The sequence below is a fragment of the Manis pentadactyla genome, chromosome 5, assembly GCF_030020395.1.
Source record: "Manis pentadactyla isolate mManPen7 chromosome 5, mManPen7.hap1, whole genome shotgun sequence".
Lineage (NCBI taxonomy): Eukaryota > Metazoa > Chordata > Mammalia > Pholidota > Manidae > Manis > Manis pentadactyla.
The window spans coordinates 79,962,293-79,990,217 of record NC_080023.1 but is presented as its reverse complement, the minus strand read 5'-3'; the positions used below and the strand labels follow the sequence as shown (position 1 = coordinate 79,990,217).

Genomic DNA, 27,925 nt, shown 5'->3' with positions numbered 1-27,925 from the left:
CAATCTTAGATCTACCCAGGCTTTTGCAGGTTTTGCAGGAACCAGTTATCATAAATACCATGAAATATTATATTTTGTTTGGAAGATTTTCTCCTCTCAAGAAATAAAATCAATCATGAAAAATCATTTTAAACCACTTGCGTAAGACTTTGGACTTAGGATTCTATGACAATTACAAATCATTTATTTTGTGGTGAGAGCAAAGAGAGAGGAAATGTGGGAGCTGTTTTTAACACAAGCCTTGTGAGATACAATATTTACCTTTTTTAATGAGCAACACTTAAATATGTACATTTTAAAATTAGATTTTCTGAATATCCTCTCCATTTTATCAGTATATTGATATATGACTTGACTAAAAAATAGTTACTCTAGCATAGATAAAAGGAACCACCACCCAGCAAATAATCTGATATATTCTGTTACAAGGTTCTTATTTTTCAAATGAGTGTAATCCAATAGCAGGTTTGAGTGAAGTACAACTCCTGAATAACATACAGGGGCAAGCATAAAACACCACCTCCCTCTACGACCCTCCTGAAACATCCAACAAGCTCTAGGAACTCTTGTCTTCTTCTAAAGGGGAATGGGGAGAACTGAAAGAAGCTTCAAAGTGTGAAGCCACATAGACCTGTTTTCCCAGAACAACCTGCTCACGTATTTGAATGACAGTTTCATTATATCGTCTTGCCTCAGTCCTCAGTCAACGAGAATGGTACACGTAAATTACTTCAGGAGAGAGAATAATTCTAGTTTTTATTTTCCTCATGCCTAAAGCTTTTCCATCCCCAACGCTTTCTTCTCCTTACCTCTGTTTTTCAGTGGAGGCAGAGTAGGGTGTAGATCTTTATTACATTCATTCCGTTCTGTGCAGCATTCAATTGATCTTCTCTGATGAGGAATGGGAGTGTCCTAAAATCGAACCGCAACAGATATTTGTGGAATTCCCATAAATTTCAAAGCCACATAATCTAAAACTTAAGAAATTAACACTATTTAGAGAACTCACTTAAAATTCTGATGTTTTTACTCAAATATCCCAAAAACGTTGTTTTCTTTTAGAAAATTTCTTTCAAATTATCATCTATTCTCTTACTGTAATTTTTGCATTTCAACAAAATTACTACTGCATTTGTAATATCCACTGGGCACAATGTGAACTGAGGAAGCAGGCCTGGCTTCATGCAATTAATTACACTGGAACTTGAACAATCCGATCCAGTGGGTCACCAAACTAGAAGTTCACAGCAAACTAAAAGCATTTGATTTCTAAATGAAAGGAGAATTGTTTCAATGAAAGAATTTTCGAATTATATCTCAAATTACTGAAAATAATTAAGAAAAGCAATGTTTTATCTTGCTTAAAACCTGACTGTTTAAAATCTAGCCAAAGAAAGGTTACAAAGTAGAATCAAGTTATGTCCCTTACCCGACACTGAAAATCAGAGCCTTCTAGTCCTAGACATCCAGAAGTGACCACAGGCATTCCAGAATCATCTTCTTCTATCATTGTGAAACAATAGCCATCTGTGCTAAAGACCAAACGGAAAGTGAGAGAGAGAGAATGAGTATGTATGTATGTATGTATGTGAAATTAAGATTTTATCATTTGTCTCACTTCAAACAAGAGAAAGTCAATGATCATTGCAAGGTGCAATCTGTTAAGAGAAACCTCAAGCTTCCTTTTATGGAAGTTGAATTAATAATTATACTTCATAATCATAAAACTATGGTAATAGCTCTACTGTCCAGAAACTTGTGAGAAAGAAGGATCCAAAATTTCTACATATGAGGAAATTGAGGCTCAGAGAGCTTGAGTTATTTCTCAAAAGCCATGCAGCCAGGGAAAGACACAGCATGGGTTTGAATCCATGCCAGTGAATGTTTATGCTGGTTCTACTTGCTCGGAGGTAGTGCAATAAACTATCCCTTACTAAGGCCTGCAAACTAAAGGTGGGGAGGAGTTGGGATCAGCACAGCATAACCAAGTTGACTCAGAGCCCTCCATTCAGTACCTCTGCTTCCAGCCTGGCCTATCATATGGAAACATCAAGTTTTGTTGTAATTAGTCTGGGCTTAAGTTGGCACTAGGGTAAGGATGGGCAACAGAAACAGGGGTTTTAACAAAGGGCTGAATAAGACCACAGAGAGCGAACAAACAAAATTTTAAATTTCTGTATGACTTCCTAGGTAAAAAAAAACTTACATTTATTCTATCTCCTTAAATCCACCCAACAACAATAACATAATATTTCTATTTTACATGAGGAACTTACAGTAATGAGAGTCTAATAAACTTATACTGGGTCACAAATGAAACAGTTACAGAATCAGGCCTTGAATCAGGATCTCTTGGTTCATTCCCACAAGTTTTCCATTAGCCCCTCATGGGACTAAAAATCAAAAACAAGAACTATTATACATAGAACTATTTATAAACAGACATTACTGTCTTCACAAGTTTGAGTGATTAGTACCAGGCTCAGCATCTGAGACAGACAGGACAGTGTAGTCCTAAAAGATCAGGGGAGGAAAGTTCTCAGCATGATTTGTGGCTCATGGTTTGTGGTCCGTTGGCTCTGTATTAGAGTAGCAACATTCCACCATACATTAGCCCTCCAGCTATCACCAACACCCTTAGAATTGTTTATGTGGTTTATAAGCCTCAAGTGATCCAAAATACCTCAGTTTATAAGAACTAGCACAGCAAAGTTCAAACATACTAATGAATGGCTAGGAAGAGCCAATGACAAATCCCTTGGCTAGACGAAGGTCAAATGCATGAATACTGCTGTAGAAGAAAAACTACCTCTGAACAGCCCATGCTCTGAATTCTTTGGGGCTTTTTAGTCAGTTTACTGAAAGTCCTATGAAAATTGAAAGCATGTAAACACTGAAGGTGATAAAAAAAAGAGCTCTCCCTTAGAAATTTACTTTAAATATAAGCACACAATACCCATGTAATTTTTTAATTCCTTTCCTATCCATTTAGATTATCTGTACAACTTTTATTTCTCATCAAAAGTAAAACCCAGGAATAATTAGAAATAAAGTCATGTTAATTTCCTGACATTAGGAATTCATAGAGCCTAGAAAAGTTGATACAATATGTTAAATCTAAGAAAATTAATTTCTCCTTAATCATGAATTTCCCTTACTCAAAACCTGAGTATATGGAAATGTACTTTTAGGCAATTTACAAGAATTGAAAAAGAGAATGGACAAAGCTGACCTGTTGGCAAGTTAATATTACACTGTCCTGGGAAATATAAAGAAACATCAGGGAGAACAAATTCAAGCTTGAAAAATGCACACCCTTGTCTGCAAAGAAGGTGAAACTAAAAATATAAAGAGGCTGTGGAGAGGGAAAGAGACCCTGGAACAAAGAGCTGTGTCCCATTTTAAGTGTATATCACCTGCAACAAAGCAAAAATTATTTATAAGCTTCTCATTGAAATCACTAGCAGGGAAGGGGCTTTAAGTGGAAACTAGCAGTACAACCGCAGAACTTGAGAATTACCTGAGAACTTCCAACCCTCAAGCAAGCACAAATGTAAACAAAAGATGTGCTCCACAGCCACAGCAGATCAACTCAACTCACCACTAAGAGGGTGCAGCTGAATGCCACAAAAGGTGACCAAGTCTCACCACTGGCTTATTGGAGAATTCTGCTTCCTGGTTGCCATGTTTAAGCTTTGTTTTGAAATGTTTTATATAGATTATTATCCCATCATTCCCAGAGTGTTGAAAGGGATAAGAAGAGATGAAGAATCATGAAGGAAACAAAAGTAGGAACAATTTTAAACAGAAGTGAAAGTAGTGAGATGTATACAAATCTGTAGGGTGAATCTTTTGATTACAGCAATGATTATGAATTTCCTAAAAAGATAATAGATGCAACATTTCAAAAATGCTGCCCCTGTGTGATATGTAAAGAAAAATAACTAGATAGAACAGTTGCACAACAAGATAATCGGTCATCAATATTAAATGTCTCTCACCGTGACGTTCATTCATGAAAAAGCAAAGTGTTTGAGAATTTCAAGTTCACATGAGGTCAAAATAGTAAGGATAAAACTTCAGTTACAGCCCCTTGAATGGTCCCACAGATTCATGACCGAATGAATCTGTCCAGTATTCCAAAAACACATGAGTGTCTGGAACAACTAGAGAGATGGTCGAATTAGCTGCCCAGGTGAACATCTCCTGGCAAGAATGGGGGATGCCTGGCTTAGGTTCTGAGGGACCCAGTCACACTCTCCTTAGCTGGCTAAGCATCCAGAGCCTACAAGGTGTGATTCCTCATTTATGATCAAATGGATTTATAACCAGCCTTTTGGACTCTAATCATTCACCAGACTTTATAGAATGGTTGGAGACCAATTTCATAGTATATCCAAAAAGTACATTGGCAGCATCATTATTTAAGGTCCTCTACTTATTGTTTTATTTTAGTGAGTACCGTGTCTATAAGGTTTCTCCAAGAACTGGTCCCTTTGCTGCTGTCCTTCCCCTAAGATCTTAGGTTTCTCTATCATAAACCCCAGGGTTGTTCATAAACATAAACACCACAGTTGAGAAGGGCCTACCACAGAACTTTTCTTCTAACCAGCTTAGATCTTTATAGAGATTAATTTAACTATATAATATTTTTAAATTATTAAAAATTTTATCTTCTGTGTCAGGATAACAGGCAATTTTAAAGCATTATTAAAATAATTTTAATATTATTAAATATCTAAAATTATTATTAAATAGTTTAGAATTTTGTTCTTGATAAAAGTTCCATATAAACAGGGACCTGCTCAAGTACATCTGCCCATAAGGATTAATAGCTCTTTCAATTGATCAATATTTATTCCAATATTTTTCCAGTATGTGAGAAATACTAGAATTCCTAAACTTCTTTCAAATTTCCTTTAAGTTTCAGATACTGTGACTCAGGCAGAGTCAGAGTCTGAGGACAGAATAGTAAGGAAGATACAGCCTTAGCTTTGGAGTAGCTCAAAATCTATGAATGCTACCAATTGTAGGAGAGAAAAAGTTATTCAGCTTTAAGTAGGAAGGGTAGACACCGTAAGTCACTCATATTTTACTGATTGGGGAAAAGAGCAAAGAATGTTCAACAGTGAATATTGCCAAAGTAATAGAATCATAGGCTTATATTTGTTTTTAACCCTTACCATCTTAGGGGTGCCCATACTGGTGGAGGGAAACTTTATCATCTTAGGGGTGTGTCTTCCCATATTGGTGGGGGGAAAGAGGGACGAACATATATACGGCTGTTCCTGCTCCCCTTCTCTGGCTTTTCCTCTGAGAGGTCACAGTACTGGGGGAAGGTAAAGTTGCCATGTGAACCATGAAGTGCCAACATGAGAGATGCCTTTCACTTTATCCTCAAGAACGTGTAACATCATATATCCTTCTCTGTCAGCCATAGCAAGTGATTTGACATTTTGTTCATTTTTTTCAGAGGCACAAGATTTTTTAAACTTGTGCCAGTTTTTATATTAATCAAGCATTTGTATATCCTCAGCCCCACCACCCTGAGCAGACCTCCCTGCCTCTCACCTAGACTCTGAGGGCCTTTATAACAGAGCTCCCCCAACCCCTCTTTACAGCACTTCCTCATAAATTTTGTATTTTCCTTCTCTGCTCAAAAATCTTCAATGGCTTTCTATGTATATTTTTAAGAACCCTACACTATTCACTTAATATTAAGTCCAACAACAAATGGGCCCATTTAAAGATCTCAATTATGACTAAGCACAAAAGCAGAGGTATTCCTTATAAAAGACTTGGTAAGTGAATTTGAAATCATAGCCTCTTCCACCTAAATAGTATTTTCTAATGAAGGACCTACCATTCCTACAAGTGCAATGGTTTTCATTCAACATCTTCCACAGTGGGGGAAAGATTATAAAGTTCAACATTCAGATGGCCTGAGCACCAGTGGCATAAACTGGATGCAAAGGAAGATGAATAAACAAATGAGAACACTGTGCACTTTCAGCATTCTGAGGCCCTGGGACAGGAGCACCTGTCTAGAAACTCACACCATCTCATTCCGCAAGAGGTTTAAAAGCCCTGGGTTAATACAAACTTTGTAAAAGACGCACAGCCCAAAGTTTTCCCTTCTGCCCCCTGCAACTCTTCAAGATAGAGTTGGAGACTTAACTTATTCCCCATTAGGCGGCCTGGTGTCATTTGCACAGCCTTTGTGCAAACACCTGATGTGATTTATTACACCTGTAAACCCCCAAACCTGCCTGGGCAGACTTCTTGGTCAGAACCCAGTTAGATAAATGAGGAAGTATTTATGTTATCTCTGATAAAGAGTGAAAAATAATTTTTAGAAATGGACAGACTTGCATGAAGGAGTCGAGGAACCTGACAGAGGTGGTGAGATAGGGGCAAAAATGACTGTCACACGCCAAGTCAGGTAAAACAGGAAGGAGACGTAAAGCAGGACTAGATCATATATAGAGAAAACCCAAGGCTGAGATTACACTTGTTCTGGCAGGAAAATAAGACAGAACATTGGCATGGTGAACATCATGTAAACAGAGTTATTCCAGCAGACTTTGAGACGTTCAAGGCATGCAGTGAGTGTCTGGGTTCCTAGGAACAGAATCTGGAAATGGAATGGGAAAGATTTACAATGCAAAGTAATACCTGGAAAGATATTTAGAGAACAGATATTATCTTGAGGGAGATAGGACAATGGCTTCACCCATTACTTTGAATTAAAGATATAAAAAAAAGGTTCTAATACTGTATTCAGCCTGATATATTTCTACTACAGCTTCTCACATGCATGGTATTAGGCAATGCTAATGTCATGGATTTTCAAAGCAGACATATCTGCACCTGATCGGAATCAGGGCCAAGCACTATTCTGGTGTTAGAGTCGGCTGGGAAAGTGATTGATGATACTCCTGAAGAGTGTTAAAACCCTCTAGACTTTGCACAACTTGTCTGAATTATCATGTGGGATCCCAAAGAGATTTATATCAGAGAACATCAAAAGAGATTTCACAGTCTCTTTTACATATGATGCACTCTTAATTTGGGCCACATTTTGGATTATTCACTCCAGGAAAGTGGGAGTGGTAATGAGTCTAAATAAGAGCCACTTAGGACACCCAGCTTGGCTAAGACCTACTGGGTATAAGGCCTCCATCCAGAGAGCTTTGACCAGTGCTTACCTAAGCCTCAAGCAAGCAGACCCTGTCCTTAAAGCTGCTCTACCTAGTCATGCAAGTGTGTGGCAGTATTAGTCACAGCGTGCTCCCTTGCAGGTCAGAAAACTGCTTTTACTGGTCTGACAGGAGGTTAATACAGAGACTGAAACTAGTGTAGGAATAAATTTAGCCCTGTTGAACCTACATAAAAGAAACTAGATAAAAAGGAGCATGAAGTTTGTAAGCATTTTTTAATTTTTTTAATTTTTTTAATTTTTTTTTTATTGAAGGGTAATTGACAACAGTATTACATTACATTAGTTTCAGGTGTACAACACAGTGATTCAACATTTATATACATGATAATTCTAGGTACCAGCTATCACCATACCAAGTTGTTACAATATTTTGACTATATTCCTTATGCTATACATTACATCCCGGTTACTTATTTATTTTACAATTGGAAGTGTGTTTATTTATATATATATATATATATATATATATATATATATTTTGTGAGGGCATCTCTCATATTTATTGATCAAATAGTTGTTAACCACAATAAATTTCTGTATAGGGGGGTCAATACTCAATGCACAATCATTAATCCACCCCAAGACTAATTTTCGTCAGTCTCCAATCTTCTGATGCATAACGAACAAATTCTTACATGGAGCACAAATTCTTACCTAGTGAATAAGTTACATAGTGAACAGTGCAAGGGCAGTCATCACAGAAGCTTTCGGTTTTGTTCATGCATTATGAACTACACACAGTCAGTTCAAATATGAATATTCATTTGATTTTTAAACTTGATTTATATGTGGATACCACATTTCTCTATTATTATTATTTTTAATAAAATGCTGAAGTGGTAGGTAGATACGAGATAAAGGTAGAAAACTGAGTTTAGTGTTGTAAGAGAGCAAATGTAGATGATCAGGTGTGTGCCTGTAGACTATGTGTTAATCCGAGCTAGACGAGGGCAATAAAACATCCACGTATGCAGAAGATTTCTCTCAGAACATGAGGGGGGAGGTTCTAAGCCTCACCTGTGCTGATCCCCATTTTCTCACCTGATGGCCCCCTGCGACTGTGCCTGTCTTAGGTTGTTCCTCCCTTGAGGAATCTTACCCGTCTCTGGCTAACCAGTCATCTTCCGGGGCCATACAGGGAAATGTTAAGTTGGTAAGTGAGAGAGAAGCCTTATTGTTTGAAAAGGTTAGCTTTTTACTTCTTTGCATATTTATGCCCTGTGGCTTCTATGCCCAGCATTTGTCTTGAGGTGTCTTTACCACTTGGAAGAATTATGATACTCGGTAAATTCGACATGTGGCACGAGTTCTATTTAAAGGTTGTGATTAGGTAGGAAGAAGAAAAGCTATAGAAGTAGCAGGCAGAAGAAAACCTGGGAAGATTGATTATTTCTTTGACATATCTTCTTGTAGAGTAACTTCAGCATGGATAGGTTTTAAACTACTAATTAAATTGTGCACACACATTAACATAATAGGAATATAGTTACCTAACCAAAGCATACCTGTAATTACCAGCCATCTCCAGTGAAACCAAGAAAACCAGTTAGGCACCTTAGGCATTTGTGAAAACTTATCTATGATATGGTGGATATTGTCCGACTGAACTTAAACAGTCTGAGAGAATTCAGATAAACTAGAACAACCCATTCCTGGGGACTGTTCATATCCCATATGTTCTTTTAACGATAAATAGTCTGTGGTTGTAAGATTTTGGAGTGCTACAATTTGCACTTCTCCTAATTCTTGGTTGAGTTCCAACAGTATAGATCCAGTCCAATTTTTTGTTTTACTGTATGCACAGGCCAGCTTAGATATCTCCTTCATCATTCCCATGGCAAGTCCAGGAACTGGTGGGATGAGTGCATCTACACCTGTGACAGTGCGTGGATCTTTGTTGGAGTTTTTTTTTTGCTGATCATCTTCTGTCATGAGTCTTCACGAGAGTGCTGATGTTGGAAGTTCTTTATCATATCGTATCTTAGTTCATTTTCGGGGTAGCCAAATTAGGCTTTGATCCTCTGTATAAACACAAACAGACCCTTTGCCTACACTTTTATATGCCCTTAATATCATGGTGTAGAACTCATTAGAGGTCACCACAGAGGAACTGCTTTTTTTTTTAAATCATTAATCTACACTTACATGACAAATACTTTGTTTACTAGGCTCTCCCCTATACCAGGTCCCCCCTATATACTCCTTTACAGTCACTGTCCATCAGCGTAGCAAACTGTTGTAGAATCACTACTTGTCTTCTCTGTGTTGTACAGCCCTCCCCTTTCTCCCACCCCGCTATGGATGCTAATCTTAATACCCCTCTTTTTCTGCCCCCCCTTATCCCTCCCTACCCACCCATCCTCCCCAGTCCCTTTCCCTTTGGTACCTGTTAGTCCATTCTTGAGTTCTGTGATTCTGTTTCTGTTTTGTTCCTTCAGTTTTTCCTTTGTTCTTATATTCCACAGATGAGTGAAATCATTTGGTATTTCTCTTTCTCTGCTTGGCTTGTTTCACTGAGCATAATACCCTCCAGCTCCATCCATGTTGCTGCAAATGGTTGGATTTGCCCTTTTCTTATGGCTGAGTAGTATTCCATTGTGTATATGTACCACATCTTCTTTATCCATTCATCTATCGATGGACATTTAGGTTGCTTCCAATTCTTGGCTATTGTAAATAGTGCTGCGATAAACATAGGGGTACATTGGTCTTTCTCATACTTGATTGCTGCATTCTTAGGGTAAATTCCTAGGAGTGCAATTCCTGGGTCAAATGGTATGTCTGTTTTGAGCATTTTGATGTACCTCCATACTGCTTTCCACAATGGTTGAACAAGTTTACATTCCCACCAGCAGTGTAGGAGGGTTCCCCTTTCTCCACAGCCTCGCCAACATTTGTTGTTGTTTGTCTTTTGGATGGCAGCCATCCTTACTGGTGTGAGGTGATACCTCATTGTAGTTTTAATTTGCATTTCTCTGATAATTAGCGATGTGGAGCATCTTTTCATGTGTCTGTTGGCCATCTGTATTTCTTTTTTGGAGAACCGTCTGTTCAGTTCCTTTGCCCATTTTTTAATTGGGTTATTTGTTTTTTGTTTGTTGAGGCATGTGAGCTCTTTATATATTCTGGATATCAAGCCTTTATCGGATGTGTCATTTTCAAATATATTCTCCCATACTGTAGGGATCCTTTTTGTTCTATTGATGGTGTCTTTTGCTGTACAGAAGCTTTTCAGCTTAATATAGTCCCACTTGTTCATTTTTGCTGTTGTTTTCCTTGCCCGGGGAGATATGTTCAAGAAGAGGTCACTCATGTTTATGTCTAAGAGGTTTGTGCCTATGTTTTTTTCCAAGAGTTTATTGGTTTCGTGACTTACATTCAGGTCTTTGATCCATTTTGAGTTTACTTTTGTATATGGGGTTAGACAATGGTCCAGTTTCATTCTCCTACATGTAGCTGTCCAGTTTTGCCAGCACCATCTGTTGAAGAGACTGTCATTTCGCCATTGTATGTCCATGGCTCCTTTATCAAATATTAATTGACCATATATGTCTGGGTTAATGTCTGGATTCTCTAGTCTGTTCCATTGGTCTGTGGCTCTGTTCTTGTGCCAGTACCAAATTGTCTTGATTACTATGGCTTTATAATAGAGCTTGAAGTTGGGGAGTGAGATCCCCCCTACTTTATTCTTCTTTCTCAGGATTGCTTTGGCTATTCGGGGTCTTTGGTGGTTCCATATGAATTTTTGAATTATTTGTTTCAGTTCATTGAAGAATGTTGCTGGTAGTTTCATAGGGATTGCATCAAATCTGTATATTGCTTTGGGCAGGATGGCCTTTTTGACGATATTAATTCTTCCTAGCCATGAGCATGGGATGCGTTTCCATCTGTTAGTGTCCCCTTTAATTTCTTTTAAGAGTGACTTGTAGTTTTCAGAGTATAAGTCTTTCACTTCTTTGGTTAGGTTTATTCCTAGGTATTTAATTTTTTTTGATGCAATTGTGAATGGAGTTGTTTTCCTGATTTCTCTTTCTGTTGGTTCATTGTTGGTATATAGGAAAGCCACAGATTTCTGTGTGTTGATTTTGTATCCTGCAACTTTGCTGTATTCCGATATCAGTTCTAGTAGTTCTGGGGTGGAGTCTTTAGGGTTTTTTATGTACAGTATCATGTCATCTGCAAATAGGGACAGTTTGACTTCTTCTTTGCCAATCTGGATTCCTTGTATTTCTTTGTTTTGTCTGATTGCCGTGGCTAGGACCTCCAGTACTATGTTAAATAACAGTGGGGAGAGTGGGCATCCCTGTCTAGTTCCCGATCTCAGCGGAAATGCTTTCAGCTTCTCGCTGTTCAATATTATGTTGGCTGTGGGTTTATCATAGATGGCCTTTATTATGTTGAGGTACTTGCCCTCTATTCCCATTTTGCTGAGAGTTTTTATCATGAATGGATGTTGAACTTTGTCAAATGCTTTTTCAGCATCTATGGAGATGATCATGTGGTTTTTGTCTTTCTTTTTGTTGATGTGGTGGATGATATTGATGGACTTTCGAATGTTGTGCCATCCTTGTATCCCTGGGATGAATCCCACTTGGTCATGGTGTACGATGGTTTCGATGTATTTTTGAATTCGGTTTGCTAAAATTTTGTTGAGTATTTTTGCGTCTACGTTCATCAGGGATATTGGTCTGTAGTTTTCTTTTTTGGTGGTGTCTTTGCCTGGTTTTGGTATTAGGGTGATGTTAGCTTCATAGAATGAGTTTGGTAGTATCCCCTCCTCTTCTATTTCTTGGAAAACTTTAAGGAGAATGGGTATTATGTCTTCCCTGTATGTCTGATAAAATTCCGAGGTAAATCCATCTGGCCCGGGGGTTTTGTTCTTTGGTAGTTTTTTGATTACCGCTTCAATTTCGTTGCTGGTAATCGGTCTGTTTAGATTTTCTGTTTCTTTTTGGGTCAGTCTTGGAAGGTTGTATTTTTCTAGGAAGTTGTCCATTTCTCCTAGGTTTCCCAGCTTGTTAGCATATAGGTTTTCATAGTAGTCTCTAATAATTCTTTGTATTTCTGTGGGGTCCGTCGTGATTTTTCCTTTCTCGTTTCTGATACTGTTGATTTGTGTTGACTCTCTTTTCCTCTTAATAAGTCTGGCTAGAGGCTTATCTATTTTGTTTATTTTCTCGAAGAACCAGCTCTTGGTTTCATTGATTTTTGCTATTGTTTTATTCTTCTCAATTTTATTTATTTCTTCTCTGATCTTTATTATGTCCCTCCTTCTGCTGACCTTAGGCCTCATTTGTTCTTCTTTTTCCAATTTCGATAGTTGTGACATTAGACCGTTCATTTGGGATTGCTCTTCCTTTTTTAAATATGCTTGGATTGCTATATGCTTTCCTCTTAAGACTGCTTTTGCTGCGTCCCACAGAAGTTGGGGCTTAGTGTTGTTGTTGTCATTTGTTTCCATATATTGCTGGATCTCCATTTTGATTTGGTCATTGATCCATTGATTATTTAGGAGCGTGTTGTTTAGCCTCCATGTGTTTGTGAGCCTTTTTGCTTTCTTTGAACAGTTTATTTCTAGTTTAATGCCTTTGTGGTCTGAAAAGTTGGTTGGTAGGGTTTCAATCTTTTGGAATTTACTGAGGCTCTTTTTGTGTCCTAGTATGTGGTCTATTCTGGAGAATGTTCCATGTGCACTTGAGAAGAATGTGTATCCTGTTGCTTTTGGATGTAGAGTTCTGTAGATGTCTATTAGGTCCATCTGCTCTACTGTGTTGTTCAGTGCCTCTGTGTCCTTACTTATTTTCTGTCTGGTGGATCTGTCCTTTGGAGTGAGTGGTGTGTTGAAGTCTCCTAGAATGAATGCATTGCATTCTATTTCCTCCTTTAGTTCTGTTAATATTTGTTTCAGGTATGTTGGTGCTCCTGTATTGGGTGCATATATATTTATAATGGTTATATCCTCTTGATGGACTGAGCCCTTTATCTTTATGTAATGTCCTTCTTTGTCTTTTGTTACTTTCTTTATTTTGAAGTCTGTTTTGTCTGATACCAGAATTGCAACACCTGCTTTCTTCTCTCTGTTGTTTGCTTGAAATATCTTTTTCCATCCCTTGACTTTAAGTCTGTGCACGTCTTTGGGTTTGAGGTGAGTCTCTTGTAAGCAGCATATGGATGGATCTTGCTTTTTTATCCATTCTATTACTCTGTGTCTTTTGATTGGTGCATTCAGTCCATTTACATTTAGGGTGATTATTGAAAGGTATGAATTTATTGCCATTGCAGGCTTTAAGTTTGTGGTTACCAAAGGTTTAGGGTTAGCTTCTTTACTATCTTACTGTCTAACTTAACTCGCTTGTTGAGCTATTATAAACACAGTCTGATGATTCTTTATTTCTCTCCCTTCTTATTCCTCCTCCTCCCTTCTTCATATGTTGGGTGTTTTGTTATGTGCTCTTTTTAGGAGTGCTCCCATCTAGAGCAGTCCCTGTAGGATGCCCTGTAGAGGTGGTTTGTGGGAGGCAAATTCCCTCAACTTTTGCTTGTCTGGGAATTGTTTAATCCCTCCTTCATATTTAAATGATATTCGTGCTGGATACAGTAGTCTTAGTTCGAGGCCCTTCTGTTTCATTGCATTAAGTATATCATGCCATTCTCTTCTGGCCTGTAGGGTTTCTGTTGAGAAGTCTGATGATAGCCTGATGGGTTTTCCTTTGTAGGTAACCTTTCTTTTCTCTCTGGCTGCCTGTAATACTTTGTCCTTGTCTTTGATCTTTGCAATTTTAATTATTATGTGTCTTGGTATTGCCCTCCTTGGATCCCTTGTCATGGGAGTTCTGTGTACCTCTGTGGTCTGAGAGGCCATTTCTTCCCCTAGTTTGGGGAAGTTTTCAGCAATTATTTCTTCAAAGACATTTTCTATCCCCTTTTCTCTCTCTACTTCTTCTGGAATACCTATAATTCTTATATTGTTCCTTTTCAAGTGGTCACTCAGCTCTCTTAAAATTCTTTCATTCCTGGAAATCCTTTTATCTCTCTCTGCATCAGCTTCTCTGCGTTCCTGTTCTCTGTTTTCTAGTCCATTAATGGTCTGTTGCATCTCGTCCATTCTGTTTTGAAGTCCTTCCAGAGCTTGTTTTATTTCTGAATTCTCCTTCCTTAGTTCTTGCATATTTCTCTGCAAGTCCATCAGCATGGTTATGACTTTTGTTTTGAATTCTTTTTCAGGAAGACTGGCTAAATCTATCTCCCCAGATTCCTTCTCAGGGGAAGATGTAGCAGATGCCGAAGCTGTCTGGGTTAGTCTTGTCTGGATCATATTTTTTTGCCTTTTCATGTTGACAGGTGCTTTTGACTGTCAGCTGGGAGGGCCAAAATTTTCACTTGCTACTGGCCTTTCTTTACTGGGACAACTGCGACCCCTAGTGGCTTGTGTTGGGTAATTGCGTGTAGACTGGGTCTTTGTGTCTTGCCTGGCTGATATGGATGGATCTCCCTTTCTGTGGGTGGGGTTTGCCTCAGGCTGCTTCTCTGCTTTCGCAGCACCCGGTGGGGTAATGGATGGGGGGGCTCCTTGACTGTTTGCCTCCGTGAGGGGTCTCAGAGCTGTTGCCCAGGGGGTTAGTGCACCCGGTTTTCCCTGTAATTTCCAGCTGCTGTACTGTGACCTGGGTTGTTTCCGTCAAGCTGTTAAGTCCCTGTCCCTTTAAGACTTTCAAAAAGCCCCCCCTTTTCTTTGTCACAGGGGCATCAGCTTCGGCACCCGCTCAGAGGTCTTACTCCCTGTTTCCCCAGTATCCAGGGCCCCCTGGGCACGTACTGTGTCTGCGCTCTGGCCCGGATGGCTGGGGCTGGGTGTTCAGCAGTCCTGGGCTCCGTCTCCCTCCCGCTCTGCCTATTGTTCTCCCGCCGGGAGCTGGGGGGAGGGGCGCTCGGGTCCCGCCGGGCCGGGGCTTGTATCTTACCCCTTTCACCAGTCGCTGGGTTCTCGCTGGTGTAGCTGCAGTCTGGCCACTGTCCTGCGTCTTCTGGTCTCTCTTTTAGGGCTAGTTGTGTTTGTTGTATTTTCAAAAGTATATGTTTTTGGGAGGAGATTCCCACTGTCCTACTCACGCCGCCATGTTGGCTCCACCCCCCAATTTTTTTTTTTAGTAATTAATTTTTACTGCACTTTAAAAAAGTATCAGTGCCCAACATATTGGGGAGAAAAAACTACCTTTCACCAGAGAGAGCTTGAGAAGTACTGATGTAGAAGTCCAAGAGCAGAGGATGGACTTCCAGGAATGGAGGCAGAAAGGCCTGGGGGCAGTCTGGCTCTCATGGCCTGAGAACAAAAGTAGGCCCTGTGCTTCAAGCCTGAGGGACCTCAGCTCACAGGAGACTCACCTCATGAGCCAAATGGATGAGTATTTTACCCAGGAGTGAGGATCTGCTCCTTTGAGAACTAGCATCAGGAATTGGCTGTTGGTCAAGAGTTCGGGATTTGGGTCACAACTTTTTCCATCATATCAACATGAACAGTGACATAGTGAAAATTACTTAACCTCTCAGGGCCTCAGACTCCTCACCTGGAAAATACAGATAATGCTACATTCTGTACAGGAGTGCTGTACTGATTAGAGACAGGCAAATGAAACATCCTAGTACTCATAAGAAGCTCAGTATGTATTAGCTGTCTGCTGACTCCTACAAGCTGACCCATTCATGCTGACTGCATGGTAAACCCATGTTTTCTGGAGGGGCTGCACTGTTCTTGTTGCTGTTTCTGTTGTTTTCTTTTCCTTTGCTATCACAAATCAAAGGTTGGAAAAACATATATATAAACAATATAAACTTGTTCCAGTCTGGCTTCCATCTTTGCTTCCACATTAAATATTTCTAAACTATAGTTATTGAGGTCAATAATTCCAGTTGCCCAGTTTCAGTTCTCACCCTACTTCTAACAGCATCCCGCATGGCTGACGGTCCCTTGCAGCTCCTCTGTAAACTTGGCTTCAGCAGCACCATACTCACTGCTTTACCACTAATTGTGAGTCTCCTGAGGAGAGTCTTCTTCACCCAAACGTTAAATGTCTCCAGGCTCAGTCCTACACGGGAGACTGGATTGTTCCGTTACTGTTCTCACTTTATGTCCCACCCCAGCCATGGCCTCCCTTTAACTTTGAGCACAACTATGTCACCTGACTTGGTAAATGGAATCTTCAGGACACGATGCAAGCAGAAGCTTTATGAGGTTGCTCCCTCACACTCAGGTAAGAAGAAATATTCTCTCTGAAGCTTCTCGTTCAAGAAGAATGAGGAAATGTGTGGAGCAGGTCTGAACTCAAGTAGCAGCTTGAAGCCAAGCCCACCCAGTCCTGCAGAACCCAGCACAACTGTAGCCCACTTGTAGATCCAGGAATGAAAAAAATGAATGCTTTTAGTTCAAAGCCACTGTGATTTTTGAGAATGGCTTCTTCCCAGCAAAAGCTGAGTAATATTCTACTCACTTTACACTGTCCTCCCAATCTCTTATCTGAGCCCCAAATCCATATTCTACTGCCTACTCTTTGATATCTATATGTGTCCTAAAATGTGTCAAAACCTTAAGCTTAGCTTACCCTAATGGAGCTTGATTATCTTCCTTTGTCCTCTCTCATTAAAAGGCTACAGTCTGCATCTAAATGCGCACCAGGAACTCGTGAAGCACCTCTCAGCCCCTCCCATACCCAGTTCATCAACATAAAATCTTCTTGCACACATTTCTCCAGCGCAGCCACTGTTCTGCTCTGGCACCACCCTTATCCGAGGTCATTTTCTCTCATATAAACTGTCCTTCCTGAGTACACCTGTAGATCTCTCTCACCTAACTGTTGTTCTGGTTCACTTTTGTCTCCCTCCAATACATTCAACACTCAGAGGCAAATAAATTTTTTCAAAAAAGCAAATACAATCCCATCAATGTCCCCTGTGGCTCCTGCTTAAACATTCCCTCCAGTGGTTTTCCCAGCATGCTCAGGAAGATGACCAGTACTCTTAATACAGTCTACCAGGTCACAGGCCATCTTTTCCGGCCCCAGGCTGGATGCCTACCACATCTCCCACTCCCTGTTGGAGGAAAACCAGTCTTCTTTGAACATGTCAAGCTGCTCCCTCCAGAGAATGTGCATTGCCTTTAACCCTGCTTGTATACTTCCTTCCAAATCAACTTAGGACACTTCACTGGCCTATAAGGAAAACAGGACAAAATATTTGAAAGTGGGATATTTTGGAGAGCCTAATGGTACAATCACCAGAACTATACCTTAAATGGCACACATGGATTTATTCTTAATCTCTACATACTCACACAAAATAGTAAGTTATCTCCCTAATTCTCTTCCTCTGACTCATTTTCTTCTCTCCAGAAAACCCTGTAACTTTCCTGATACTTTTTCTGGGCACTACAAACAGGCAGTGTTTCCCAGAAACTACTGTCTGAGCTTTGCCATCATCTTACCTTGGCATAAGATTCAGTGATCCCAGCTTTGTTCTCTCATACAAGGGCAGGTTACTAGACCTCTCTGGGTCCTGAATTCCTTATGTCTAATGACACAAAATAAGCATTCCCTACCATGCTGAGTTATTCTGTGGATTAAATAAGCTATGCATTTATGAATACACCCAACTTTCTTCCCTATGTCATTCAGTCACTATATAGTTCTTCAGCTATATCTCTCATGATATACCAGTAAGCTTATATTAGATCCCACTTCACAGGAAACTTAAAAAAAAATCTCAGGAAGAAAAAATGTCTTCATCTCAACTTCAATTCAACTTTATGCTCCTGTCTGGGTAAGGAGGCCCCAAATGCTTGCTCAGATATTCTGCTTGGACTCTAAACCCAGCAGCCCATCTTCCTACTTGGGTCAATACCATTCTTGAGGGAGACTTGTTTCTCTGACGTCTTAACTCCCAAGATCCACACTCTCCTGGTTAACTCAGCCACTTTTGCCTCTTTGTCCACTGCTGTCCTCACCCTGGGGAGTAAATCCAGCTACAGTGACCAGAAAAATGCAGATGGCTGCACAAAGATATGCAAAGGAGAGAGAGGGAGATAGTCCAAGCCTCAAATATTAGAAAGTATTTATACAAACTTGATTACAGAAGAGTTTATTCTCTAGCACTCTGACAATGCCTTCTTTCCTAACATCTGGTGGACTCCCATAAGCTCTATTACTATACCGCTTCTTATAGTCAGTGAATATTTCTAACAGCTTAGGTATTCATCCAAAAATGCCAAAACCATCAGGATGATGAGTGGTTAAAACAAACAAAATATCCCACACATTTGACAACCCCTGATGTTGAATCATTTTGGAGACAAGGTCTTTTGAAATAAAATAATTGTTTTTGCTGCTTAGCAAGGAGCCTGGGACCTGTACTCTATGTTTATGGGCATGTGTGGTGTTTGGAGGAAGGAGGGGGAATTTCAGAATGCCACCACAGGGCAAAACATAGTCTGTATTTCTCTAGCACAGCTGAGAGTTAACAGGGTTAGGTGCTGCTCCCCAAAGTGCATTCCTGGAAACACTAGCCTATAATTCTATAGATGAAAAAGTATGAATTTCTGTTAAAACCATATTTAAATAGTTATTTGACCAACCTGCAAATATTGTTGACCGAATCTTCTGGACAGTGGTGGTGGCATTTACAACGCAAGACCTTTGGACGAGGGGTGGGGGCTGTACTCTCACCGTCCTCTTTCTTGGTGCCCACATTTAATTTTCCTGAACTTCGCAAAAGCATGTTATCAAGCAAGTTTGCTGGAAAGAAGAAAGAATAAGGGTTTAAGTATCTCTGAAAAGGCCCAGCTAAAGCCTCCTGCCAGGGAATAATGAGATTAAACAAAACATTGAATATTCATGATTAATAAAGATATAAACAGAAAGCAGATATTTTGATGTTTTTGATACTAAAAACTATACTTTCTATGTATGTCTCATAAAGAATATAAAATTCTCATAATTGTTTCAGGATAATATCATATATATTAAGTTATAATAGTTGTATTTGAGTGCAAGGAGCTCATGAGACACTATTGCATAGATTATCTCTACTATGCATGGTAATAATACCATGGATAACTATCATCCCTATTTCCAAATGTGAAAATTAAGACTCAAAGTTTAAGTGATCTGCACATAACTAATGTCATGAAGTCAGTATTTAAACCTAGATTGTTTGGGTCATAAAACTGTCTTTCTACTAGTCTCTTTACTTTAGTGGTCCTTTTACTCTAGGTATATCCTATACTTTTTAAAGAAATTATTAGAAATATTTAATCTGAAAAATTGGATAGGAAGATTAAAATTTAGCTATCATTAAGATATATTTAAAAAGATACATCTTCCCCTTCGACTTTTACATGAGTGCCTACCTTTTATAGATGGTTCTACACCTTTGATGGAAGACACAAAGGTCGATGTGCTGTGTAGGGACAGGTTCTGCACTCAAAATTAAGCTTCACTACTTACCAGTTAGTTAACTTTGGACCACTTTATAAATAATCCCACTGTACCTCATTTTTTCATCATTAAAATGGAGATAATTATAAGCACCTACCTCATGACAAGAGCTTAGCGTGCGTATGTTACATAGTAATGCTTGATAAATGTTAGCTAATATCTTTGGAATAGTAAAATACCTTTTAGCTAATACCTTTTAAATAGTAAGACAATGTTTCATTAACATAGGGTGACATATCATTGAGATAGTTTTCACAATGTCCTTCTTGATCATCACTTTTAGAAAGTAATGATGTTGGAGAAGGGAGAATGCAATCGATAGAGCTCCCATACGTGCTACATCACTGCAGAAACTGTCACCCTGAGCACTGTTAGGTTTAAAATCTCTATCACATCACATCCAGCTTGCCTATAATTCAATTTCAACAAATATATTACTTAAAAGATACTGGGTTAAAAAATTGAAATTCTAGAGGGTATTTTGTTCAGCGAAAATAAATCAGACAAAGACAAATACCACATGATTTCACTTATATGTGGAATCTTTAAAACAAAACAAGCCAGAAATAGCTCAAACACAGAGAACAGACTACCATAAGAGAGGGGGTGAGGGGATGGGAGCTATAGGTAAAGGGGATAAAGAGGTACAAACTTCCAATTATAAAATAAATTAGTCACAGGAATAAAAGTACAGCATAGGGAATACAGCCAATAATATTTTAATATTCTTTTTTGTTGACAGCTGGTAACTCTACCTACTGTTGTGAGCATTTAGAAATACATGTAATTATTGAAACACTAGGTTATATACCGGAAACCAATATTGCATATCAACTATATTTCAAGAAAAATAAAAATTTTTTTAAATTGATATTCTATGTCAGAACTGCAATATACACAATAGATGTAGAGAGTGCACATTTGTTATTTTTTAAACCACAAATTAATGTCTTTAGCCATTGGTTACATCAGAGAATGAGAAGTTTAAAAAAAGATCTGTGATGATTTTCCCTGGCTTTCTGTACATTAAGCTAATTAACTGAATTCTTAGAGAGTAATAATTGAAGGAAAAAGATCAATAAAATGTTAAGTCAATTTATCAGAATTGCCCCTAATCATTAATCCTAATATTTTTTTAGATTTTTCAAATTTATATAGAATGTGCTAACTAACTTTCTCAGAGAGTGCCTTGTATTTTAGGCTAGAGAAGATATGTCAATTATAATGTGCATATGAGGAATCACATGCAGAACACTGGACCACACATGATTATTTCAATTCCACGGGTCTCAGGTGAGCTAAGGGAGGTGCATAGTCACCAAGATCCCATGTGATTCTCAGAGACATGATGTGCAGATTCCATTCAGATAGGCTGGGACTAGATAAAGCAAATAGTACTTGTTTAATCCAGCCACGTAATGTTAATCCCAATAGGTACATATTATCTCTGTATAATAGGATGCTCATTCTTAAATTAAATTCCAAAACAAAATGAAGTTAAACATCATTCATGTCAGTATCTCAAAGTTAAAGCCAGTTGTCGCGGGTCTGCCTGTGCCTCTGCCCCTCCCAGCCCGGTGCTGGGGGATGTAGGTAAGCTGAAACACCACCCTGCCATGTTGGCTTCCTTTTTAAACATCTGGATCTCAATCTTACTAACTTTATGACCTAAGAAATACCAAAGTAATTCAAAATAATTAAAATGAGCTATTTAAAACATTACATCTTGCTGCCTTCCAGACCAGACCTCCTCTTTGAAGTGTTAAAACAAAATAAAAATTCATGTATTATGAATATGTCTACTTAGCAAATATATACTGGATACTATCCTGGTGTGGGCACAGCCTGAGGAAGGAAGGTGGACTAAACATACACAGAATTTACCATCTGGTGGGAAAAGCTGGGAAATGGACTGTTCATGTGAATAGTCTATTAGAAGAGGAAACATTCTCATGCAATTGGAAATGTTACAAAAATGACACCTTAAGAAAGGATTATTTTCTTATATTTTCAATTTTTTCAATTAAGGATATAAAATTTAGGTAGAAGGAGGTCAATATTGCTTGTAACAACCCATGTTTACAACAATAGGGGACAAGTCAGATCTCTAAAAACAAATTTTTTTCTATGTAGTCATTAAAATGTTGGTACAGAAGTATACTTATTGACAAAAAGAATGTTAAAATATAATTTGTGTAGAAAAGGGTATGTTACAGGGTATTTTAATTATGTGATTCTACTACAATAATAGGAAAAGGGGCTAAAAAAAAAAAAAGGAACCTACAACATAGAAGAGGAGAAACCATGAAAAACCTGGTAAGAAGAGGGCAAATAGTAACTGATTTAACAAAACCAAGAATGCTGCTTCCTAAGCCAAAGTGGGGAGTCGCCAAAAAGCACAGTTTTACCACATGGCCCCCAAAAGTCTCCAGAGCGGCACCACAAGTTACTATTCAAAGTGAGAGCGAAGGGAATACTGAAAATGGGAGATTTCAAATCTGCTTTAGAAATAGCTGGAGTTTCAGCTCCCCTTTCCCCCTCCCTACAGGCTGATAACATTTCCTCCCCACCTCTGCAAAGGCTGGAAGGGTAAATCTAATATATGTATCAATGAGACGCCTTCCTTATTTTCCATTTTACCATCAAGATGAGAAGCTGTATAAATCACTTATCCGTTATATGGTAGATGTGCATTAAGTGTTCGGTGATCAAAGGAAGATACTCTCCCAGTTAAATGAGTGCCTTCAATGCTTTCTCTCCCTTATTACCCTCATCCCATTAGTCTCTAAGTTCTTTCAAATCTACATCCATAACACATTTTTTCATCTCTCCATTTCCATTACCACTGCTAGTTCAGCTCGTCATCACGTATCTTCTATAATAGGCTTCACATTGCTCTTTCCACATCCAATCTCTTATTTAATGCACTTTCTAAGTGGAAAGATGACAGACCTAAAAATTAAATGGGTATAGACTTTTCTTAAACAGTCAATCACCAGCTATGTGGCTTTGAACAAATAATTTGAAATTTACAGGGTTTCAGTTTGCTCACTTGTAAATGGAGACAATAAAACCTACTTTTATTTTCTTTAAAAAAGGAAAGAAAGATAAGAGGCTATAGGAAACCAAGTACAGAGGAGGGAAGGGATAGCACCTTATTGTAAGTGGTCAGTGAACATTCACCCTGGATGCTGACTCCTCCCATCCTCTTCCTCTACATGGCTTCCAGAATTCAACACAGCCTGTCTTATGCCTTCTTTACTCAGGAATTTTACCAGATCAAGAACAAACACAATACCTAAAGATAGAAATGGAAGTTTCTCAGTGAAACAGTCCTGCATTATCATCCTTAATGAGGCCCACTTGTGACAAGACCTACCCAATATGCACATACCTTCCAGTCAGCTTTTAAAAGTGCTCCATTCTCTTATACACACACCACTAATTCAGGGTCACAAGATACATGAAGAAAACATCAAACATCAAAAACTAAGAATAAAATAAATTTACAGAGAAAAGCCACTTCAAAGAAACATTATATGGAAGGAAATAAAAACTTAAAAAAACAAACTACCATTAATACTTTCAGTTTAGTAAAAAATACATTATATCCATGAAACAACATCTTGCTATAGATAGAAATATGTGTGTATGCAGTGGGGATAAAGGTGATAAAAGCTTTAACAATGGAAAGTCCAAGGTAAGTCCTAAAATGGTATAATCAAGAAGTAGAAGACCATTATTTATTTAACAATATAGAGGAAAATAACAAAAACAAAGAATGAAAAAAGGTGTAGGTGTAGCTGCTACTAGAGAGGGAGAAGTTGGTGGGATGCTTAAAAAAAAACAAGCCTCTTTATTTTAAAACAAAAAATAGGTTTTGGAATAATATATCTCACTAAGCCCATTGTAGCCTGGCTGTGTGCATGATAAATGCATAGAAGGATTCACATCTATATAGATATTGATGAAACATATGAAGATCCTACATCTTATGGAAATATGAATTATCTCTGTCAAGCAATACTGAATTTTGCATCATGAAGTTTTTCATAATTTGCATTCAAAGGGGCAATAATTTCAGTTTTTACATCAGCATAGATCTATGGAGTAGCAACAGGTAATAGTTGGAGCTATTGAAATGCATCTGCAAAGTGCTTCTCAGTCCAAAACAGGAAAGTAATTAGTCTCATTCACTGATGTGAAATGGAGAACACCAGTGAACAGGAAAATCCAGGAAATCAAAAAAGAAACTCCAGCAAAGAATGACACTTAGCAAGCCAGTCTTCATTATGGGAATCACCACTGAACCAATAACATTGGCTTGGTAGTAACACTAAATCCACTATGGTTTACCATAATTTAAATGTTTGTTTGCATATATGCTTAAACTTGACCTAAATCTATATACCTCATCCTATATTGTAAATTATCAACAATTTATTTTGTGGTGTTTTGTAGAACACTGTAAGTTAACTACCCCAATTATTATTAAGGAAAGATACTTGACTGGTAGCTCCATGCAAACTTTATAGTCAAATTCTGGCTCTAAAATCTTGGACAAATCACATAAACACAATCCACTCTATGAAGACTATGAAAATGAAATGTTGCTGCATAATATTTCTAAAAATATTTAACACTTTAGCATGAAGTCAGAATATATGCTATTTAACCTGGAACACATTTACAAGAACAAAAAGATAAAAATCTTGTTAGGTCATAACAGAGTTATCATTTCTATAAACCGAGTTAATGGATAATATCTATACAATGTCACATCCACAGGTAATGGTGGTGAGATGATAACCTGATTGCTTTTAATTAGCATAATTAAATTAATGGATAGTTAAATGAAAATCTGAGACAGGTGGAGAGTTCTTCACTTGATTTTACCAAATAATTAAGGCAGTAATTTATGTTAAAAGTATGCAATTGCTACTTAATTTCCCATGAAAACCATTATCACACAATTCACAATATTTTCAATCATCAGATAAAATTAAAATAATTGAGTGATAATTTGGATGTTAACAAACAAGAGAGGGAAGAGAAGCAGCAGTAACAGAGTGAATAAATCTGGTTAGACTCACCTTAAAAGCTAGGAACACTGTTAAAAAGAAAGATTTTAGGATTTTTTATTGCAGTATAATTAACATACATTATACACACTTATATTCAGATGCAAATAAAGCAAGTAATGATTTGATATTTGTATATATTGCAAAATGATCACCATAATAAGTGTAGTTAACAACCATCACTATACATATTTATAAGTATTTTTCTCTTGTGATAAAAACTTTTAAGATATACTATTAGCAACTTTAACATATGCAATATACTATTATTTCCATGCTGTATATTACATCCCCATGAATTATGTTATAACTGGAATTTTGTGCCTTTTGACTCCCTTCACCCATTTAACTCTCCCTCAGCTCCCTGCCTCTGACAACCACCAATCTGTTCTTGGATCCATGAGCTTGGATTTTGTTTGTTTTTAGAATTCCACATATAAGTGAGATCATACAGTATTTGTCTTTTTCTGTCTAACTTATATCACTTAGCAGAAAACCCTCAAGGTCTATTTGTGTTGTCACAAGTGGCAAGATTTCCTTCTTTTTTATGGCTAAATAATATTCCACTATATATATATGAGTTAATATCTAAAAAATATATAAATATATATATGTGTGTGTATACATATATATATGTATACACACATGTATACACACATATAAACATCACATTTTCTTTATCCATTCATCTTCTAATAGACACTTAGATTCTTTCCATATCTTGCCTATTGTAAATAATGCTGCAGTGAACATGGGATGCATATAACTTTTTGAGTTATATTTTCATTTTCTTAGGATAAATACCCAGAAGTAGAATTCATAACCATATGGTATTTCTATTTTAATTTTTTGAGGAACTTCCATACTGTTTTCCATAGTGGCTGTGCCAATTTTCAGTCCCACTGACAGTACACAAGTGTTTCCTTTTCCTGTCATCCTTTCCAACATTTGTTATCTCTTGTCTTTTCAATAATGGTCATTCTAACAGGTATGAGATGATATCTCTTTGTACTTTGATTTGCATGTCCCTGATGATTAATAATGTTGAGCATCTTTTCATGTACTTGTTGGCCATCTGTATGTCTTCTTCAGAAAAATATCCATTAAGATCCTCTGCCCATTTTTAAATCACATTTTTTAAACTATTGAGCTGTATGAGTGCTTTATGTATTTTAATTATTAACTCATTATCACATATATGATTTCAAATATTTTCTCCAGTAAGTTGCCATTGTTAATGGCTTCCTTTTGTGTGTAGAAGCTTTATAATTTGATCTAGGCCCACTTGTTTATTTTTCCTTTGGTTGCCTTTTCTTATAAGGTCAGATCAAAAATCATTGCTAAGACTAATGTCAAGGAGCTTACTGCTTATGTTTTCTTCTAGAAGTTTTACTGTTTACAGTCTTACATTCAGCCTTTAATCCATTTTGAGTTAACTTTTGTAAATGATGTAAAATAGTGGTTCAGTTTCATTCATTTGCATGTGGCTGTCCAGCTTTCCCAACACTGCTTATTGAAGAGATGTCTGTCCCCATCATATATTTTTGGATCCTTTGTTGTAAATTAATTGCCCATATATCTATGGGTTTATTTCTGAGCTGTTAAATTTATGTTTGTTTTTATGCCAGTACCGTAGTGTTTTGATTACTATAGCTTTGTTGTATAGTTTTAAATGAGGGTACACCATGCCTCCAGTTTTCTTCTTCACTCTCAAGATTTCTTTGGCTATTCAGGAACTTTTGCTGTTCTGTACAAATTCTAGCATTATTTTTTCTTCTGGAAAAGTGTCATTGGAATTTTGATGTGGATTATATTGAATCAGTAGATTGCTTTGGGTAGCACAGATATTTTAACAATATTAATTATTCTAGTCCATTAGGATGAAATATATTTCCATTTATGTATGTCATCTTCAATGTCTTTCATCAGGGTCTTCTAGTTCAGGGTATAGGATTTCACCTCACTGGCTAAACTTATTCCTAGACATTTTACTCTTTCTGATGCAACTGTAGATGGGATTGGTTTCTTAATTTCTCTTTCTGATAGTTTGTTATTAGTATACAGAAATACAATAGATTTCTATATTGATTTTATATCCTGCAATGTTACTGAATTCATTTATTCTAACAGTTTTTTTTGGTAGGTCTTTAAGGTTTTCTATATATAATATCATGTCATCTGCAAATGTGACACTTTTACTTCTTCCTTTCCAACTGGAATGACATTTACTGCATTTCTTGCCTAACTGCTCTGGCTAGGACTTCCAATACTATGTTGAATAAAAGTTGTAAGAACTGTCATCCTTGCCTTGTTCCTGCTCTTAGAGGAAAAGCTTTCAGCTTTTCACTATAGAGTATGATATTAGCTGTGGGCTGGTGACAGACGACTTTTATGATGGTTAGGTACATACTTTCCTTTATACCCACTTTGTTGAGAATGTTTTATCATAAATGGACGTAGATTTTTATCAATTTTTTTGCATCTATTGAGATGATCATACAACTTTTATCCTCATTTTGTTAATGTGGTGTATCGCATTGATTAGTGGATGCTGAACCATCCTTGCCTCCCTTGAATAAATCCCAACTGACGATAAGAAATAATCCTTTTCGTGCATTGTTGAATTTGGTTTGCCAATATTTTGTTGAGGATTTTTGCATTTATGCTCATCAGGGATATAGGCCTTTAATTTTCTTCTCTTGAGGAGAGTCCTTGTCTAGTTTTGGTATCAGAGTAATGCTGGCCTTGTAAAATGAGTCTGGAAGTATTCACTTCCCTTCTATTTTCTGGAAGAGTTTAAGGAGGATTGGTATTATTTCTTCTGTGATTGTTTGGCAGAGTCACCAGTGAAGCCATCTGGTCCTAGACTTTTGTTTTTTAGGAGGTTTTTAATTACTGATTCAAACTCCTTAAGATCTTCTTAATACCTAGTTCACATTTGAGAAAAAGGTCCAGTAAGAAACTGGACTGTTTTATCCACCGTTATAATTATGAAATGATTTATAAAAGGATCACTTTCACATAAAGTCATACTGAATTTGTACAAAACCCAGCCAGCCTCACACACAGAAGCCAGGCATTTTGGATCAGAAACAAGACAGAACACATAGGTAAGGCAAAAAAAAGGCAATTACATGTAT

General features: G+C 37.6%; 1 protein-coding gene across 11 annotated transcripts in view; it reads right to left on the bottom strand.

Annotated features, from left to right (window-relative positions):
* Nucleotides 1-27,925, bottom strand: part of BMPR1B (bone morphogenetic protein receptor type 1B) — a 392,832-nt gene that overhangs the window by 35,803 nt on the left and 329,104 nt on the right. For 10 of the 11 annotated variants that reach the window (XR_005030599.2, XR_005030600.2, XM_036914083.2 and 7 more), the window contains 3 exons: nt 18,843-19,002; nt 1,430-1,532; nt 810-912 (listed from right to left, as the gene is read on the bottom strand). Coding sequence is in view for 9 of the 11 variants with exons in the window: in XM_036914078.2 (XP_036769973.1) it covers nt 810-912; nt 1,430-1,532; nt 18,843-19,002 (366 nt within the window). In the remaining 2 variants the exon portion in view is untranslated. Of the gene's footprint in view, nt 1-809; nt 913-1,429; nt 1,533-18,842; nt 19,003-27,925 lie in introns of those variants that run through there. The other variant, XM_036914087.2, reaches the window with a different exon arrangement.